The sequence below is a fragment of the Anopheles moucheti genome, chromosome 3 (genome assembly GCF_943734755.1).
Source record: "Anopheles moucheti chromosome 3, idAnoMoucSN_F20_07, whole genome shotgun sequence".
Taxonomy (NCBI): Eukaryota; Metazoa; Arthropoda; class Insecta; order Diptera; family Culicidae; genus Anopheles; species Anopheles moucheti.
This window is the reverse complement of record NC_069141.1, coordinates 40812918-40832470: the sequence shown is the minus strand read 5'-3', so window position 1 is coordinate 40832470 and position 19553 is coordinate 40812918. Positions and strand designations below refer to the sequence as shown.

The 19553-nt window shown below is 41.3% G+C and overlaps 2 protein-coding genes across 2 annotated transcripts in view; both read right to left on the bottom strand.

The window, feature by feature from the left end:
* The window catches only part of LOC128302690 (trypsin 3A1-like), a 13638-nt gene extending 12408 nt beyond the window's left edge, over positions 1-1230 (bottom strand). Inside the window, exon 1 of the mRNA XM_053039553.1 lies at positions 1223-1230. Within this exon, the coding sequence (XP_052895513.1) occupies positions 1223-1230 (8 nt within the window). The remainder of the gene's footprint in view (positions 1-1222) is intronic.
* Positions 1-19553, bottom strand: part of LOC128300242 (lachesin-like) — a 66231-nt gene that overhangs the window by 644 nt on the left and 46034 nt on the right. The window contains exons 8-10 of the mRNA XM_053036240.1: positions 3744-3899; positions 3344-3448; positions 1-2237 (exon numbers count right to left, since the gene is read on the bottom strand). The exon at positions 1-2237 is cut by the window's left edge and continues 644 nt beyond it. Of these exons, the coding sequence (XP_052892200.1) occupies positions 2155-2237; positions 3344-3448; positions 3744-3899 (344 nt within the window). The 3' untranslated portion in view covers positions 1-2154. The remainder of the gene's footprint in view (positions 2238-3343; positions 3449-3743; positions 3900-19553) is intronic.

The window sequence follows — 19553 nt, the reverse complement described above, 5'->3', positions numbered from 1 at the left end:
TATAGCTTTACACTTGCACTTGCACATCATCTAGCGTAGGGCTCACGTTTTACGATATCTGTGATAAAAGCAAAACTGTGCGTAGGTCTTTAAGTGGCTTCGCTGGCCTCATAATTAAACGTTCATGGTGCATTTTGTGCGAGTTTTTTCCCCTACTATACAGCAGATATCTCGTATATTAAAGATGAAATAAAGATGTAAATGTCTTGCCATATTTGAGCTGGATGGTAGTGGCAGAAATCTTAGGTAGTTAAAAATCGAGAAAAAATCAAGCCCACACAACTTCCGCTCTGAACATGACGGTTTTGAACATTTTTGTCGTACCACCCTGTCGTACAAAAAAGTTTTTCGTTTCCGCAAAAGTTGGGTCTACGCGAAATGGGCAAATGGTTGGATGATTTAGTGCTTGGTAGGAATTTTTTTTCCGCTTCATCTTGCATCTTTCTTCTCGCGGAAAGAAAAAATCGGTTGGCCAAACTGTGGTCGACAATTGTGGGGGCAGTTGCAAAAGAAATCCAATTATCGTCCAAAGAGTCATTTCGAATGCATCGGTTGGTCCAGATCTGGCCAAAAAAGGACTTAAAAATCGCATTCAATTTGTTTCACAAGTGCATTTAAGGAGAAAGAATTTTTGCCTCGTTTGGAATTGCATCATTGGTTATTATCTGTGCGGTTTTATTGGAGTCTTTTACTGCTGCTGCTGTGCCCACACTGGAGGGTGTGGGCTTGGTGCGATTTTGGTGAGTGTTGATATGGGTTTTGCATTTTTGGAAATCGTTTTTGTGTGTGTGTGTGTGTGTTATACTTCTAGTTCCTAAAACATCCGCCGGGCCAGAAAAACTAATCTAAAATTCTTTAGTTGAGTGGGTTTTAAATTTTAGAGTTTAAATATTGGTACAACTCGAATGCGCGCAGTTTACAAAACGATATTACACATGAACTTTAAACAACTCTATAAATTCTTCCTAACCGTTTGTGCTAATAGAAACTATGCTTCACACCGGCATTACTGATATGTGGTCATAAATGCGCTATTTCTTATGTGTTTCTGTAATTTGGTTTAAAGTCTCAGTCCGATTATGTAAGCTTACACATTTATACAGGTAGGATCCTCGCCAATGTCGAACAAAACTCTTCGCAATTCTGTTGCTGTTGCAAGAATTTCACCATTCCACGATGTTCCCTTATGCAAATGCTCGGTGTTTATCTCCATCACACTTACCGGGTCATCTTTTTTTTTGAGAATTCCACATTTTCCGCATCATTTTCTTAGAGGCTCATCTTCATAAGAAGCTTGCTACCTGGGTAGATATTTTTCTTCCGGTATAAGCTGTATTTCTTAGTCGAAAACAAAGCAACCTTTGCGATGGAACCGAACAACAAACATAAGCTCAGTGACTTTTTGTTTCTCTGCCCCTCCAAGTCTCCGGAGTCCGCAGTCAATTGTTCGAGCCCGGTGAAGAGTTGTTTCTGTAGCTGATAAATTTAATTAAGAACGCTTTCGCAAGCTTTCGCGAGAAGTCCAATGTTGCGCTACTTACTACGCTTCTTCCTTTCTTCCTGGTATACGGTTGTTGGTACAGTGTGGCTTTCGTACACATTACAGCCAGCTCAGTGGTTATAGGGTCGTGTCCGTAGGTAAATGCTACTGATGGTGCAGTTGACGCTTGAGAGATATGCCCTAAGTCATGTTTAGTAACCTGCGATACAATTTCACACTAGTTGATGGATTGTGCCGTTGTGCTTCTATCTTCTCATTTTGGCTATAAGTTGCGTGTATATGATGTCAATGACTTCTCCGTTATAATATAGTTGTATAATTAGTATATGTCTGTGTATATGTATATATATATATTTGTCATTTAGTATATATATGTTTTATAAACCCTGCATTCAGTTATACGTGTTGAAATAGTTGTTCTTTTGTTGTGAGTTAGCTGCTATTGCTGCTGCTTTATCTTTCCGCCATGCTTGTTACGTGTTACCTGCCGCCTTCTGCCAAATTGAACATCGGAATGTTAAGCCATTTCTTTTTCTAGCAAAACATGTTCTATCACTTTGCTGTGTGCTAACGGGTTAGAGAGCAGGAACCTACCATATCTCGCGCTCATTTGGCTGTCTCATTTGTTTACAGGATGCATTTTTAATTTCTAGTTAATGTAAGCTAATCCTTGCCAAAAGTAGCATACCTGTGCTAAAAATAATGGACAGAATATTGCGGGTAGTATTGATGGCACCTGTGTAGCGAAGAAAAAGGAAAATAAGTACGGTAGCACATTTGTAAACAGTCTGATATGTGTTGACAAAACATCTAGTAATAGTTATTTTTTTTATGATTCTGACTTATTGATTTTCATTTTTCAATTATTGTAATTACCAATGTTTGAATGAAACTTTTGAGAAGAATCATTAATATGAATTTGTAGTGAATCGAAATCGAATCATGAGTAGGCTCTGAAAGTATTTATGACTCCTCAAGGTATAAAAAATTCTTTTAGAGTCAAGAAATCTATGAGTTTCTTAAAACCTCTGAAAATTAATTGACTTCAACGATTCATGAGTCGATAATAGCATTCCATCGATCTTTTACGCATTTTACGCACGGTCTTATGCATTTTCTATGTAGATTCAGATTCAGAGCATCCGATTACTTAAACCATTTGAACAAAATTTGTTTTGTTAGCAACTATTTTAGTTTGCAATTCGTAGACTAATGAAGATAAGGGCTCATCAATCTCCAAAAATTCATAAATCTTTAACGATACATGAATCGTCCAGGAGTCATTAATTTTCGTAGTAATTGTTCTATACAGTTGAAACTTCCACAGCCCGTAAATAACATCATAACATCATATTTTAGACAATATTCCAAAGAAAATCCAAAAATAATGTTCTTTTCAACTCATTTTGATATCATTTTTTACTTCTTTATTATTAAAAATAAAATCAAATCATGAGTTGAAAGTACAAAATTTAAAACAAAGGAGTTGTGAAAAAAAATATAGCAAAAATTATTAAATAAAATTATTAAATTATTTTTTTATTATTATGTTTATAATGATTGCGGTTTATACAAACCTATTACTATTTCTATTTCTAAATTGGTATTTTACTAACGAAACTCAATAGAATTATAATACATATTGAACAATAAAATGTTTCGTTAGAGGTGGTATGGCTGTGTTACGAGGCATAACGATATGACACATTTTATAAAATGGAAGTTAACTTAGTGTCACATTTTTAAATAATTCTCTGTATGTTTGCAGTCAAGCGAGAATAGCTTAAGGTGCTCTTTGATGGTCGTTATAAAAACATAACAATCATCCAACATGTTACATACCTTGATTGTTCCGATTAGTTTCTGGTGGCCAATAGATGATATTTGTGTCGAACGACTTTTGCTCGGATCGATCAATTTCATTAAGATTGGAAGAGTATTTAGAGTCTGTGCAGGATATAAAGCAATCGAAAATGAGAAAAGTGCAAAGTAAAAGAGTAACAGACGCTTAGCAATTGCTTGTCCACCAGGCGGGGTGGGGTGAATGGTATCTCTCTTGGGCTTACAGAAAGCATACATGGAAGCGTCCCGTCACAAATTAGAGTGAGATTTAATTCAATTACTTGCTCATCTGTGAGGAAAGCCTCCAACCACGAATAGGGCAGCACCGTTTCAGCAACGCGCCAGTGCCCATGGTCCCAAAGCTGACCCTCTAATGATGCTTCACTTTGCACATACTTACTTTTATCAACCACGTGCCCAGAATAAGAATTCGAGTGCTGTCCACCGTGGTGATGGTGAAGACCACCGGCAGAATCGTTGAGGATCCGGTTGGACCAAAGGTCGGAGTAGGATTCGGTTGTTAGTGGCCCAGGGGAAGTTGTTGGTGGTGTAGACGCTGCAGAAAGATAGAACGCATATGAAGATTTGGACACAACGCGTACGGAACCCAACGTAACGTGTGGGATCGCAAATGGAAAACTCATCTAGCGGAGGGAGCAAAATGATAAAGGTATTTTCTTTTTGTTAAAGTACATATAAGCGTTTGACAAATAAGAGCAGGGCAGCTAGAAATGAGGCCCACTTATGTGATCACTGAATTGTTTAGGCAGCATCGGGTTTGTTCGTTTCAAGCACTCTGAAGTGCAGGGCTACAAGGTTTTGTGGAGCGGTTCTTTTTCCAACAGTGTAGGTTGCTTTGATTCGTATTTGTGTAATACTATGAAATAAGATATTTAATCGCATTAGTTTAGTACAGGGCAGTAGATAATACACATTGGAGATACTTTCATATCTTAGCTATTTTGAAAGTCCTAAAATACATGTGTTGTTTATTAACAGCGGTCCTCGTTTGACAGCAGACAGCGGGGCGAAAAAGACTGTCGAGAGAGAGGGCGAAACGATACGTCGGTCAGGCTTAGGGCCGTTCATCCGAACCGCTCGATCCTTCGGAGGTTCGGATGAATCTAGGAAGGAGTAATGACCGCTATCGGGAGGAAAGAAAAAGGATAAAAGTGCGTGCAAAGAGGCACCAGGCCTCTTTTTATCGCAGAAAGCAGAATTGAATTTTTTAATGTTTTAAAATAAAGCTAGATATTAAAGAAACTTCTAGCTTTCTTAATCGACGAAAAGGGCATCGTTGCTGGACGCAACAGTTTAAAAAATTCAATTGCTAGTTTCACGGTTGGTACGCAAGCGAAACCGCAACGTTTAGCGAAACCGCAGCATCAGCGTGAAGTGCAACAAGAACTCTCTTACGACTGGACAATGGAAGGCAAAGTGTGTGGTGTGTGCAATGGTGCAGATACGGATAATGCAGTGGAATGCGATCGATGCGAACGGATGTTTCATCTGAATTGTGTGAACGAAGATGAAACTGTGTACAGTAGGGATTGGACATGCCTTATGTGCGCGCCCGGAACGCCGCCCCCCGCTTCGTCTACGCTGCATCGAGCAACACCCATTGTAACCGAGCCAGGCGTTAGTGAAATGGCGGATACGAACCAGGTGAATCGGGAACCATTCACGAGAGCTAGATCGACGGAAGTAATTTCCAATCTACCGAATCGTCCCTCCGATACATCGATCACATCGCCCGTCCATAATGCAAATCTCATATGGGATGAGATAAGTAGAAGCTTCCATCGTATGATGGAGGAAATAGACGCGGCCCGCGAACCGCGTAGGCCGGAGCATGACGTCATACATCGACTCGAGTCAGTGTTAGAAAAATTTGCCCAACGCATCAACAGAGAAGATTCGCAAGGGTCAAGACGCGAAAACAGGTCCGCTGCAACATCCTTCGCTCTAGACGAAAGTCAGGTATTAGCGAGACGTTCTGTTAGTTCCAAGTTACCAGCGTTTTCCGGTAAACCCGAGGAGTGGTGTGCATTTGCAAATCAATTCTACGAGACAACAGAGCTGTGCGGATATACCGATGGAGAGAATATTGTGAGGCTGCAACAAGCACTTAAAGGAGAAGCGCTTAAGGCGGTTCAAGGCCGGGTTAGAAATTCAGGAAACCTGAAGGAGGTAATGGAAGAGTTAAAAAATTCGTTTGGCCGTCCGGAGATCATAGTGAAAACGCTGTTAAGCCAAATACGACGTCAAGTGCCACCGAAAGTTGAAAAGCTAGAGTCGTTAATCCAGTTCGCCGTATCCGTGGACGAGATGTGTGCTACAGTAAGGAACAACGGGGTCGAGGATCGGTATGATGGCCCCCTTTTAGATGAGTTGGTTTGCTGTCTTCCTCCGATGATCAAGCTGATGTGGGGTTTACACAGCATTAACCTGCCGAAGGTCAATTTAGTCGAATTTGGAAAGTGGATGCAAAACATAAAACGCGCAGCCCAGTCTGTGACGAACCCTGCAGCGCAGCCCGAACAACGTAGCAGTAAGTATGTTCACGCACATACTAACAATGATCACTCGCAGAACAACACGGAAGCAAAGTGCGCATGTGACGAAGGATGCTCTCACCTACACGAGTGCGACGCATATTGGCAGATGAGTGTCGCTGATCGCTGGGACATCGTTAAAAGTCGCTACTTGTGCAAACGCTGTTTGAAAAAACACCGTGCCCCCTGCAAGGACACTAGTGCATGCGGCAGAGAAGGATGCACGACAAAGCATCACCCTTCACTTCACAATAAAGCAGGTAAGGGAAAGCCGGAAGCTAATTTCTCTCACTCTACAGCCACGGAGGAAAACATTATGCTGAGATACATCCCGGTTGAGCTCCGTACTGGAGGAAAGACGGTCAAAACCGTTGCCTTTCTCGATGAGGGCGCATCAGTGTCGCTTGTTGAGCAATCTTTGGTGGACGAGCTGGGACTGGAAGGACCAAACCGACCCCTGTGTTTGAAATGGACCGGAGGGCAGCATCGCACAGAACGAGACTCGAAACAGGTGAGCGTTAGCATAGTTGGAACGTCCATTGGCGGTGAACCGAACTACGAAGCTTCAAATGTTCGCACGGTTAAATGTCTTGGACTACCTGCTCAACGTGTAACAATGGAAGTCCTGAGAAAGAAATATCGTCACCTAGCTCCCATCCCGTTAGCCCAGTACGCAGCTACTCCTCCACGCATTCTAATCGGCATGAACAACTATCACCTCACCGTACCGTTGAAGACAATTGAAGGCCAGGTAAATGAACCAGTTGCTACAAAGACACGGTTGGGATGGGTAGTCTCAGGTTGCGATTCATCTTCAATGCGCAATACCAGCGTTGTAGCTTTTCATAGAGCTCAGCTTTGTGAGTGCCAGGACATAGAAATCAAGGTTGATCAAGCACTAAAAGGTAGCTTTGCATTAGAAGAACCGCGATGCATGGGCAAGATAAGAAGACTTTCTAATGACGATGAACGAGCAAGTATGCTGCTTCGAACTAACACCGAATTGCAGGGAGAGCGCTATGTCACCGGTTTATTGTGGCGGTATGACGACGTGAAATTGCCCAATAACCGATCGATGGCTTTACGACGTTTGGAGTGTTTAGAACGACGGATGGCAAAAGACGAAAATCTCCGAAAAAAGATGGAACAGGTATTGAATGAACACATCAACAAGGGCTATGTAAAAAAACTATCTAAAAAGGAGTGTATTGAAAAACATCCTAGAAAATGGTACCTACCGATCTTCCCGGTATTCAATCCAAATAAGCCAAATAAAGTGCGAGTGGTGTGGGATGCAGCAGCGGCGGTAAACGGAACGTCTCTTAATTCCATGTTGCTGGCCGGACCTGATCTGCTATCTCCTCTCCCGACCGTACTCAGCAGATTTCGAGAATTTCGCGTAGCGATAGCGGCTGATATTCAAGAAATGTATCACCAGATCGTTATTAACGAGGAGGATCAGAACAGTCAAAGATTCCTATGGAAAATTGACCCTCTACAATCCGATCCTGATGAATATGTGATGATAAGAATGACCTTTGGGTCAGCCTGTTCACCAAGCTGTGCACAATTCGTCAAGAATATGAACGCTGATCGCTTCGTAGATCGTTTCCCATCAGCCGTCGAGTGCATAAAGTATCATCATTACGTCGACGACATGCTTACGAGCGTAGAAAGTGTTCCGGAAGCAGTAAAGCTCGCACAAGAGGTTAAATATATTCATTCTCAAGGAGGTTTTAAACTGCACCATTGGATGGCAACTCATACCGAGGTATTACGAGCAGTGGGTGGTAGCGATAATACGGAAAAGGATATGAACCTCGATCCAGCTGCGAGCGCACAAAAGGTTCTAGGAATGTGGTGGAACTCGCACGAAGATACATTTCAATTCAGAGTGCCAGTAAAAGATCTACAGATCCTGCAAGGGATAACAACGCCGACTAAACGACAAGTTTTAAGCACACTCATGACAATATATGATCCCTTAGGTCTGATTGCAGGCTTTTTGTTCTTCCTTAAGGTTCTGCTGCAGGAAATTTGGCGATCCGGTATCGGGTGGGACGATCCAATTCCTGCTAGTCTACAAAACAAATGGGAGAAATGGTTAGCATGTATACCTCAGCTACAATCGGTCAAGATTCCGCGCTGTTATCGTACCGCAATTAGAATCGATGATTGCAAGATTCAGCTTCACATCTTCGTAGACGCCGGGAAAGACGGATTTGCAGCCGTTGGATACTTTCGTTTCCAGTCAGAAAGAGAACGTGAAGTTGTTTTAATCGGCGCTAAAACTAGAGTGGCTCCGTTGAAATATACATCGATTCCGCGGTTAGAGCTGCAGGCAGCCTTACTAGGGGTAAGGCTGATGACGGCCATCGAAACAGCACATCGAATGAAAATCGATCGTCGCTTCTTGTGGACGGACTCCAAAGACGTATTGTGTTGGCTCAACGCTGATCATCGAAGATACAGCATCTACGTAGCACATCGAGTAGCTGAAATTCTCGAGAGCTCGACCGTGAATGAATGGCACTGGGTACCGACAAAAAACAACGTTGCCGATGAGGGAACAAAATGGCACAACCTTAACCGACACATCATCAGTGGAAGCTGGTTTAAAGGGCCAGCTTTCTTGCAACAAGCAGAGAACGAGTGGAAGCTGGAGCCTGTTGAGCCTATGAGGACGGACGAAGAAATACGACCAACCGTATCACATCATGTCGAAATAACGCCGATAATCGCTTTCGAGCGATTCTCTCACTGGAAACGTTTGCATCGCGCCATCGCTTACTTATGGAGATTCATCAACAATGCCCGGTCGCCTACAACAGAACGGCAATACGGACATCTCACGGTGAAGGAACTTCAACAAGCTGAGCGGTCCATATTTACAGAAGTACAAAAAACGGAATTCCCAGAAGAATACCAGCGCCTTCTGGAAGAAAAGTCAGGTACGAACCAAAATAAAAAGAGCATTAATAAACATGATCCTCTTTTTAGACGCAGCGCTTACATCGACGAAAACGATATTTTACGTGTACGTGGAAGAATCGATGCCTGTCGTTATGTAGGTGACGATACAAAGAGGCCGATAATTCTTCCAAAAAGGTCCTGGGTGACTGATCTGGTGGTAGCAGAATTTCACTGGAAATATAAACACCAAAATCATCAAACGGTCATGAACGAAGTGCGGCAGCGGTTTGACATACCTGCATTAAGAAGCGCGTGTCACAGAGTGAGAAGCAATTGCTTTATATGCAGGATTCGACAAGCGTTCCCAAGATCGCCCGTAATGAATGAGTTGCCTCTAGCACGATTGTCACCGTTCACCAGACCGTTTTCCTATACCGGAATTGATTACTTTGGCCCCTTTTTGGTTGCTAACGGACGTAGACAAGAGAAACGCTGGGGCGTACTGTTTACGTGCCTAACAATTCGAGCAATACATATAGAGGTAGCCTATAGTTTGAATACGAGCGCCTGCATCATCGCACTACGCAATTTCATCGCGCGCAGAGGTACTCCGATCGAAATCGTGACGGACCGAGGAACAAATTTCATCGGCGCTGATCGTGAGTTGAAGGACGCTGCTAAGCAAATTGACTACGAAGAGCTGATTGATGCAGTATATCTTCCCGATACGAAGTGGAGATACAACCCTCCTGGAGCTCCACACTTCGGCGGTGCATGGGAGAGATTGGTACAATCTGTAAAACGCACTCTTTCCAGTATGCAGTTTACGAGAACACCAACAGACGCTATTTTCGCCAACTGGTTGATCGAGGTCGAACACATAGTCAACACGCGTCCACTAACACACGTATCAGTTGATAATGAAGAAGAAGCTCCACTAACACCCAATCATTTTCTACTGGGATCATCTTCTGGGGCAAAAGCAATAAATAAGTTTGACGACTCTTCCGCAGCATTAAAAAACAGCTGGAAAACATCACAACTTTATACGGATCAGTTTTGGCGACGGTGGGTAGCCTCATACTTGCCTACGCTTACTCGTCGCAGCAAATGGTTTCAGCCTCAACCACCTCTGATGGAAGGAGACCTAGTGCTAGTGGTGGATGACGCTCTACCAAGAGGATGTTGGCCCAAAGGAAGAATCGTCAAGCTAATACCATCGAAAGACGGCGTAGTTCGTCGAGTGCATGTGCAGTTAGGAAACCGGAAGATTTTGGAACGACCTGCTGTAAAAATCGCAACTATTAACGTTGAACCGCACGGAGGTGTTTAACGTGGTCAAACACCGGGGGCCAGTGTTGTTTATTAACAGCGGTCCTCGTTTGACAGCAGACAGCGGGGCGAAAAAGACTGTCGAGAGAGAGGGCGAAACGATACGTCGGTCAGGCTTAGGGCCGTTCATCCGAACCGCTCGATCCTTCGGAGGTTCGGATGAATCTAGGAAGGAGTAATGACCGCTATCGGGAGGAAAGAAAAAGGATAAAAGTGCGTGCAAAGAGGCACCAGGCCTCTTTTTATCGCAGAAAGCAGAATTGAATTTTTTAATGTTTTAAAATAAAGCTAGATATTAAAGAAACTTCTAGCTTTCTTAATCGACGAAAAGGGCATCGTTGCTGGACGCAACAACATGTTAACATTAATGTTTTGTCTAGTTGAACAAAGTTTCTATAAAATCTCCCCCCCAAAGTTTCTAATTTGCTATCTTTCTGCTTTCTTTCGCTTCTCTTTTTCTTCCCACTCTATTTACTCTGTGTTGTGAATTGTCCATTTCCCCTTCTATTTGTTTCCTTCCGTTTTGTCTTTCCGGTTTAGTTGTACTCGTTTGTTGCTGCAAATTTCTTAATTTATTCTTTTCGTTGTAGGGTTTAGTTTAGGGCCACTTTAAATTTAACTTCTTTTTTATTATACCATTGTACAGCCCGCTAGGCAAACAATTTGATTAAACAAAAAATAAATAACAATAATAATAACCCAATGCAAAGAACTCTCACAGCTTCAAACGATACTGTGCAGACGATGCTTGTTGATCATTGGTAAGTTATTTTTGTTTATAATGAACACGATATTGTTGACCAGGGTGTTCAAATTGAGCTTCTGATTATTTAAAATACTTATCAATAATTACAATACAGCAACTACAGAGAATGCGTTATTAGCCCTTGAACATCCTCGAAAGGTTTTATTTCTTGGTCCAACCTGATTTGAGTTTGCAGTAGTAAGCAATTCGTATAGAGATTTATTGGTTTTGCAATGGAGCCATGATAGGCCTTGCAATAAAACGTAAAACAATGATTTGTTCTACACATTTGCTCGCAAGTAGCACACATCAGACATGTTTTATTAAAATCCCCCAAACCGTAAGTGCATTACGATGGTATTAGTGACGGGTCATTTCCCCCCTTCACGTTGTGCTGTCTCAGTGCCGGATTAGGTAGCATTATGATGGTTCATTCTTCGCTTTGTTCGTACCAGCTGCCTTTGCAACCCGAAAGGAAATTCAAAAATTGTGAAGGAAATGGGAATGTCTTCCGAATCGTCCAAGAAGAAAGGAAAAAACAACAACACCGCTCACATACAAACAAACAAAAAAACAGGCCGCTTCTCGAAAAATACGGGACAAAGTTCAACGGAAATACAAATGATCCATCCATCCATCCTAAATGCTTTGTGCGGTTTTTAAGGTTTTACACGAGCGTACGCGGTGGTGGTAGTAGTGCAGGAAGTGACTGGTAGCATCATTTGAATTTCCGCTTACGATGATATCCTGGTCCGGAGATTTGTTACGGCTCAGCGGTATGATATCTTATTTTATTTATGATTGGTTTTCGTTGGCTAGTGATGCTGCCATCGAAATGTTTTCCCAAACCGTGCTGTTTCATCGTTTCTTTTCCGAGGGCCGAGGATAAGTTTGGTTTGAAATTTAAAATAACTCCGAAGTTATTACGCCTAAGAATGGTGCTCATTTCATGGTGACTTTTTGCCATGCTGCTGACATGGCTACACGGGGTATTTGCAGCGTAGTACATTGACAACTTCTTGTGGAAAAAAAAATTGTCATCACCCACCAATAACGTTGGGGCGGCGAATGGTTCAATTATTTTGCCATTTTCGCTAATAAATCAGCCGTCGGTGACTGGGCTGCTTTTTCGGTGCTATTTGACACTGTCTCAAATGCTGGCCCCGTGCAGCTGTCGCAATAGAGCAGAGATGATGACGATGACGAGGCTGATAACAATTCCATCTCGGTTGGTGCCGATGTCTGGTGAAATGGTTCGCTTTCGCCGGCTTTCACACCTTCACGTCCAAGATTCAAATGGTGTGTTTTCGTCCATCGTCCCTTTTTTTTCTCGTGCCGTGGGCTAAGATGGTGTAAATCGTTCCTCGCATTCTGGTTTCGTTTATTTTTTTTCGTTCGCGTTTGGATCATCTTACCGAGTCCGGAGTACGGTTGAATGAAAGATGAAAAATCCACCGTTGTCGGGTTCGCACAGTCTCGCTGAAACCTGACCGGAACTCCGGTGCTTCCTCCATGACACGTGTTCCCCGCTAGCGGCCTTGCGTTCCATCCACAGTCTGCTCATTGAAGTTGCAGAAGGTGGAGGTTTCGTTTTTTCATTTGTGAGGGTGAATGGGGTCTTTTTAAGGTATTCGTTTCAAAATTACCTGCGTGCAGTGTACGGTGTAGAGGAAGGTTTTGCTGGTATTGCTTCACGGCACGGCACGCAGCATTATCCATCGTCACCAGGCCGGCCGGGTGTGGATGTACGGTAGAATATTTATAAGCCAAGCGAAAAACCAACGATGTGTTGGTTGAAAATGGATAGACGAAAACAGACATGCTCCCTTGCACGCCCTGGGATGCTGAGATGCTACGTCCGGAATATAAATCAACTCCCATCAAGATGTGTGACGATGCCTGTGGTGGGTGTGTGTTTCGGAATTCGCAGCAGAATGTTATTTTTTGCCCCGTTAGTGCAGTACTTCAACTAATCGCTGCCCCCCACACCGTAGTTCGTTTGATTGGTAGCCTTATGAGGTTTGACGTGCCATTTAAGGCTGGTTGTCAACCTTGCGAAGGTGTTACATTTTGTTGGGAATATTGCGCATAACCATGTTTACTGCTTCCTTTTGCTCCTTTTTGGACAGTTTCATGTCTTAAGCGTAAAATAATTATAGACACTTAAGTGTGCACAAAGCAAGTGAACTAGCAAGCAAGCACAGTGAATAATTATAGACACTTAAGTGTGCACAAAGCAAGTGAACTAGCTTTATTGTGAAATTTTGTTACAGTATTTTGAAATCATCGTTAAAAGTCGTTGTAACCCACACTATGAAATACGCATAGGCTTCGGCTAACACCAAGGGTAGGTTTCTTCTTAATGGTGGTAATGTCAAAGTGGTTATCCCTTTTCCCTTTATCAAATCCTCTCACTGTATCTTTCATCTGACGGAGAATTTCGTTTCGGAAAAGATTCCACGAAAGGTGGGATTCCCAAAAACCTCCAAAAAGGACGGTAAAACCCGCAGCAATCAGCATCCAAAGGACGTGGAGAGAGAACTACGTGGAGTGTGTTTCAACCCTAAAAGAGTAGACAGCTGTCGAAACGTAGGTGGTGGTTGGTTTTTGAAATTATCGACGGTTTGACGCAGTGAGGCGAATGTACGAAAAAAAAACGTACGAATCGCCAGTGACAGCTTGGCTAGTCGAAACGGACTGAAATTATCCTTTCAGTGTTGTATTGTTGTGCAGCAGCAGTTCGGTGGAAGACGAGAAGGATGCTTTCTTGTGCTTTTGTGCCGTTGTTTAGCATTTTTTCTCGTTTCGTCATCCCGCCTCGCACGGTGGTGGAACGATTTGAATAAGAAAGAAAAATTGCACCCCTTTCGAGCATCTGCGTCGAACGACTTTTGACCGCAGCTCAAATTACACTGGCGCCGGCAGATGGGCAAAGGCGCCCAGAGTACACACCCACCCGTTCTTGGCCGGCTTGTGTGGCAAAAACTTTCGGTTTTTCATGTTTTCTGTGCTTGGGGCAATGAAAATATCAAAGTTTTCTTCGCTGCTTGCAAAACAGTGGAGTTCGGTGTCGAGTAGCAACGCAAATGGTGCTGGTTATTAGATACTTGAACAGAGGCAATCACGACCCGTAAGCACTGTAAAAAAATATATATTCCATTACAGTTTGTAGATGTTGCCTTAAGAAGATGATGAATATTTCTTTGGTGAAATTGAGCATCATATCATACGATGGTGCACATAAATCACAAAAGGTCATTGCTTAGGTTGCAAATGGAAGGCACTTGTTGTTATTTTTTGTAAATAAAATTCGTTGTAAAATGATTGTTTAAAATATGACTACACATGTTTAAGAGAGTTACATGAATAAAATGGGAGGGTTTCAAAGATTAAATTGCTATAAATGTGTTGCATCTTCATGTTACACAGATTTTATTGAGTTTTATTTAAGTAGGTAGTAGTTTTTTATTAATTTCGAACTACGAAATATAAAACAAGTTCGTTTAGAGATCGTTACGTGCACCACGGTGCGGTTGGGTGCGGCTTCTCATTATAGACCCACCAGTTCTTGGTGGGGCTGATAAATGATATGTTGGCAGCAATTTGGGAAAATAGTTTATAGACGCACGTTGCAGTAATTTCAGCATGCTGATACATGAAGATGATGCGTATACTCACATGTACACTGATTGAGCAAAAAGCCATGAAGGTAGTACGCATAATGTAGAGAGTGCAGCGTGTGTTTCGTCAGAATGTTCACAGTAATCATATTACGCGGTTCACGAGCATGAGCGCTCAGAAGACAAGGCGGCACTGGTTTGTGGTTGTGCTAAGATACTTCACATTACCATGAGTACGGTAGTAACATATTTTGCTGCTCATTTGAGGGATTATGTTAGGAGCAAAAATGTAATAAGCTCAATTAAACTGCAACAAACCATGGTGGAAGCCGATGTGGTATGATCGTGCCGGGAAAACTCTTAATAGCTACGTAGGGTAGCATAAAATTCGCATGAATATCTCCTCCGAGGCAGAATTTGGTTAACTTTATCATTCATTAATCCTTCAAAGTAAGTTGCAACACATGTAAGATTTGATCATAGTTGCAGTTATGTTTCATAAGAGTTGTCATTATCGACGGTTCTATTGGCATAATTCGTGCTTCTATCAACTAAATGTAAGGTTACGTGTTTATGATGCTTATTATTGGACTATGAAACTATATCAATGTGAAGATCCTCAATACAAATTGAAAATATTGCACATTGCCTCAAATTTTTTTATTATCTTAATTTCTCCACTCTGAAACTGCTGCCAGTTTGTAAATAAGATAAGTAAAGGAAAACAACATTCTACGTTTACATTTTCTGAAATTAAATTTTAATGCTATTTCCTTGCAATCTTGATTCTTCCAGGGCACACTCTCAATTAATGACTTTTCATATTTGATGACTAAATAACAATATGTTCATTAACGTTCTGTTTCGTACCCGAAAGGTACAGAAAAGACGAAAAAAACGATTCACGAAGGGGATGGGAAAAAAAACTTGGTTAGCGGAAACATCCTTTGTCAATTCAATAGAATGAGTTCCTTTGGGGTCGCGTAAGTCAAGAGTGATAAATCATAAATAAGAGAGCGACTCTCCAGGCGAATTAAGCCAGCAAGAAGGTACAACAAAAAATGCTAAACGAGAAAATGAACTGGAAAGGACGGTACATTATGCAAAGGGACAAGAGCTATCAGAATGCGCGGGCGCAAGTATAAATTTCCAGCAGGATGTTTGGCGGAAGGCAATGGACGAAAGGTGAGTTTCGTTGATTATGGTTCATAATGATGCAAAATAAGGTGTTCATTCGACCGTCATCGGCAAAGGCGGTCGGTCATTCTTGACGATGAATAGAATGGGAATTTTTGTAGAGGAAGAAGTCAAGCTTACTTACAGCTGTTTTGCAAGTGTGAGCAGCGAGAGAGTTTGCTCTTGTTAGATACAGATAGGCTTTGATATGAATTTTCTGCGATATATAAGTACAAAGGATAATAATCCAACAGACAATTATTGGATTCGTGCAGAAAATCCAGCATGTATTGCTTATCCAACAGTGCTCTATAAAAGTTTAATAAAGTGAGTTTTCATAAAATCATTCAAGTGAAACCAAAATTCAAAAAAGAAACAGGAATGAAAAATGAAAATTATATTACCCCAAAACACTGGAGATAAACATACAACTTTTGGCCTGTACAAACTGTCACGTCCTGGAATGAATTGGAATGGTGCTATCAATATGCCAATGACATTTGAATCAAGTGCCAATGCCACTTCTCGCGGGCAGAACAGCAAAAGGTTTATGCATGAAACGTTTGAGCAATTTTTCTTAAAACCCGACATGGCCACCACAATTTCTGGGGAAGCGTGAAATGTTAGTCTCCTTCCTGCCCGGTTATTCATACTCTTCTCGGTAGCAAACGAGGAGATTGCGATTCCGTCACAGATTGCAGGCAGTCCAGGAACGAAACGGTGCACCACACCGGAAGCCTGGGTAATGCGCTGGAAAAACATATTTTTATTGAAGCAAACAATGTACCGTACAATGGTTGAATGAAATATGATTATTAAGAGTAATAATGGAGCACCCAGACGACGGCCAAGATGACGACGACGACGACGACGAACACGATAGAGACGACGGCTATGGCGATATGGCTATGATCATGACGATGATGATGATGGTGATTTTGAGTGTAGCCAGAAGTGGGTGGCTCGGGGGAAAATGGATGGCCGCGCAAAAATAACTAAAGCACGCTTCGTTTGAATTCCGACCCACCGGAAGAGCGTGGCAGACCTCCGGGACGAGGTGGCACATTTCGGGTGGCACCGCATAGATTTTCGCCTCCACTCTCGCCAAGCCAAGCAAATCAACGATAAAAAGGCCATCGGATGACATTCTCTCTTCGCGGGGTTGTGACGGTTTTGTGGTTTGCCAGTGCCGAAGGCATTGTTGTGGTTTCACAAACAATGACTTTTGGTGGCTAACTGCTTGGCGATGCTTAAACTTGACAAAATTGTGTGTGTGTGAGTGAGAGTGTTGGTTTTTTTCGTGGCAGAAGGTTTTTTGTGTGCTTCTCTCGCAAGGTAACTGAATGCTTTGTTTGGTCAGGTGGGTGGGGAAATTGTTTAGCGGCAGTTTTAAATTATGTTGCCATAATTAATTGATGCTGTCCAAAATGGTTTCGATCGAATGAGGGTACACGAAGAAGGAATGGGAAGTTTGAATTGCAAGTAAATCATTTATGAATTTCTTTGGCAAGGTAAGCGTTGTATGTCCTACAGCTAAACATGCAATAACTTGTTCATGTCAACTGTGGGAAACGGAAATTATTCAATTTTATAATAACTTACGGAGGGAATACGAAAGGAATTGTGCGTTATTATTATTTAGAAAATATCAATATAAAGAGCTAATAGAAATAAATCCGTGTGCAAGAAAGATTTATTTTCAAACAACTTTGATTTAAAGTGTTAATGATGATTCTTGAAAAAATATCCCAATTTGGTCTTTTCAAAGCCAAATCCTTAATTCAAAACGGTGCCGGTGCCCACACCGATATGTTCTGTCCGTTTTAACGAAACAAAGTCCAAGAAATGGAACTTGGTGAAGTGGCTTAAGATGTTTTAGATCTGTTTCTGCAGTCTTCGTTTCACACTTGCTAGTACACCTTATGTAAATAGAATGTGCCTGAACCATGATATGAATCTAACAATTTTGAAATCTGAAATCACTTCAAATTTCTCGATGATCGGCGGCTAAGCGCTCATTGCTTAGTAAGGCTTTAAACGTATACAAATAATTCAGGAACTTTGGTTTTATTCATGGATATAAGTTTAAAGGACAACCGAATACAGAAATTCGGTATGGAGTCAACTTTTTATTCAAACGATGCACTAAAGTTTGTTGACAAGTACCCTATTTTAGCGTGTATAACGACCCCCTTTTAGGTCAAAAATGACCAAAGTCCAATTAAGAGGGTCGTTATACAAGGGTAGTAACTTTTCCGTTCTAGCTTTATGGATTAAAGGTCGTTTTGTTGAAATAAAAGGATAGATGGATAAGACAAGGATGAATCTGTGGTTTAATAATGTTTGGAACAAGAGACCTGGAGCTCTTATGAAAAATCAGCAATGCTAGTACTGGATGCATTTAGAGGTCATCTACCAGCAGAAATTAAACAAATTGTTGCTCAAGCAAAACGTTTCTGGAAGTCATTTCTAGAGGTCTAACCAGTCGGCTGCAACCACAACCGTTTAAGGGTATGTTAAGATAAGAATGGAGTAAGTGGATAGAAGGGGCTGATTCGAATCTGACTCCTTCAGGAAGAATAAGAAAAACCCACCATTCCAGCGATCTGTCAATGGGTCATTACTGCATAGTCAGGAGTCAGCGAAGCGATTGTCGTCAAATCCTTTCAAAAATGTGAAATCAGTAACAATCTTGATGAGACTGAGGATCATGCAATTTATAAAGATAGTGATGACGGAGATGATGGCAATGAAAATGTGTTTGAAAACACTAGTGAGGACGATATGAAAGAGTATTATGAATTGTAATGTTCAAAAAATAATTAATATTAATAAAATAAATAAATAAATAAAAATAAAATAATATAACAATAAAATTGTTCCAATTGTTTTAAAAAAAGAAATAATTTTTTTCCAAAAATCTTGGATAATTCATCTAGGGGGTCGTTATACAGAGGGGGTTATCATACACGCTAAAATACGTTATCTCCCATATATCCCCAATAGATTAGTAATGAGGTTGTAACAGGATGGATTGAAAATGCTCTGAGGAAATGCAATAATATTTGTACTCTGAGGTTGTGAGGGAATAAATTGAAAAAAACTATAAGGAAATGCAAAAACACATTAAAGTTTTACGTAACTACAAGGCCGTTAAAATAAAACTTCATTTTTTTGCAGGTCGCAATATACAAAAGTTACTTTTAGGAATAATAATTACTAAAAAGTCATTTGTGCTCTCATTAAATATAATATTAAATATAATAATAATATAATATGATATAATATTAACTATAATATATTTTAATTTTAATATATTTGGGCTCTCTCATATTAAAAATTTGTAATGAAATGTGGTTTTTGAAAAATCATTTGCAAGCATAACATGATATTGCTTTATTATATGCGTTGAATATTTGTGTGTTACTCGGCTCATCTAATGGCCAGTGTCAAGTGCAATTTGTGTTGTTTTCACATTCGGTTGCACTCGAAAGCAAACTGCCACTTCTCAAACACTCCTTCCACTGGTCGCATTGCACAAGCACACGTTCAGCATCGGTATAAGAGAACAAGCTGGTAAGAAGTGACTCGGTAGAATCTTTGATATGAACAGGTGAGCTCGCCCCACAACAGACCACCTGGTGGTACAAATCATGCTCGCAAGAGCTGGTTTCGGCATATTTGGTCATAAATAATGATGTACCTCCTGCCCTTACTTGGCCATGTTTCCTGATTTAACCTATGGCAAATCTAGCCAGCACACTCATACGCACGCACGACGGTCGGCAAACGAGTAGTGAAGCTACCTTTTGTGTTTTTGTGTTGAATAAATAATTATGCCAGCTCTAGAGCGTGGAAGCGTTTGCATA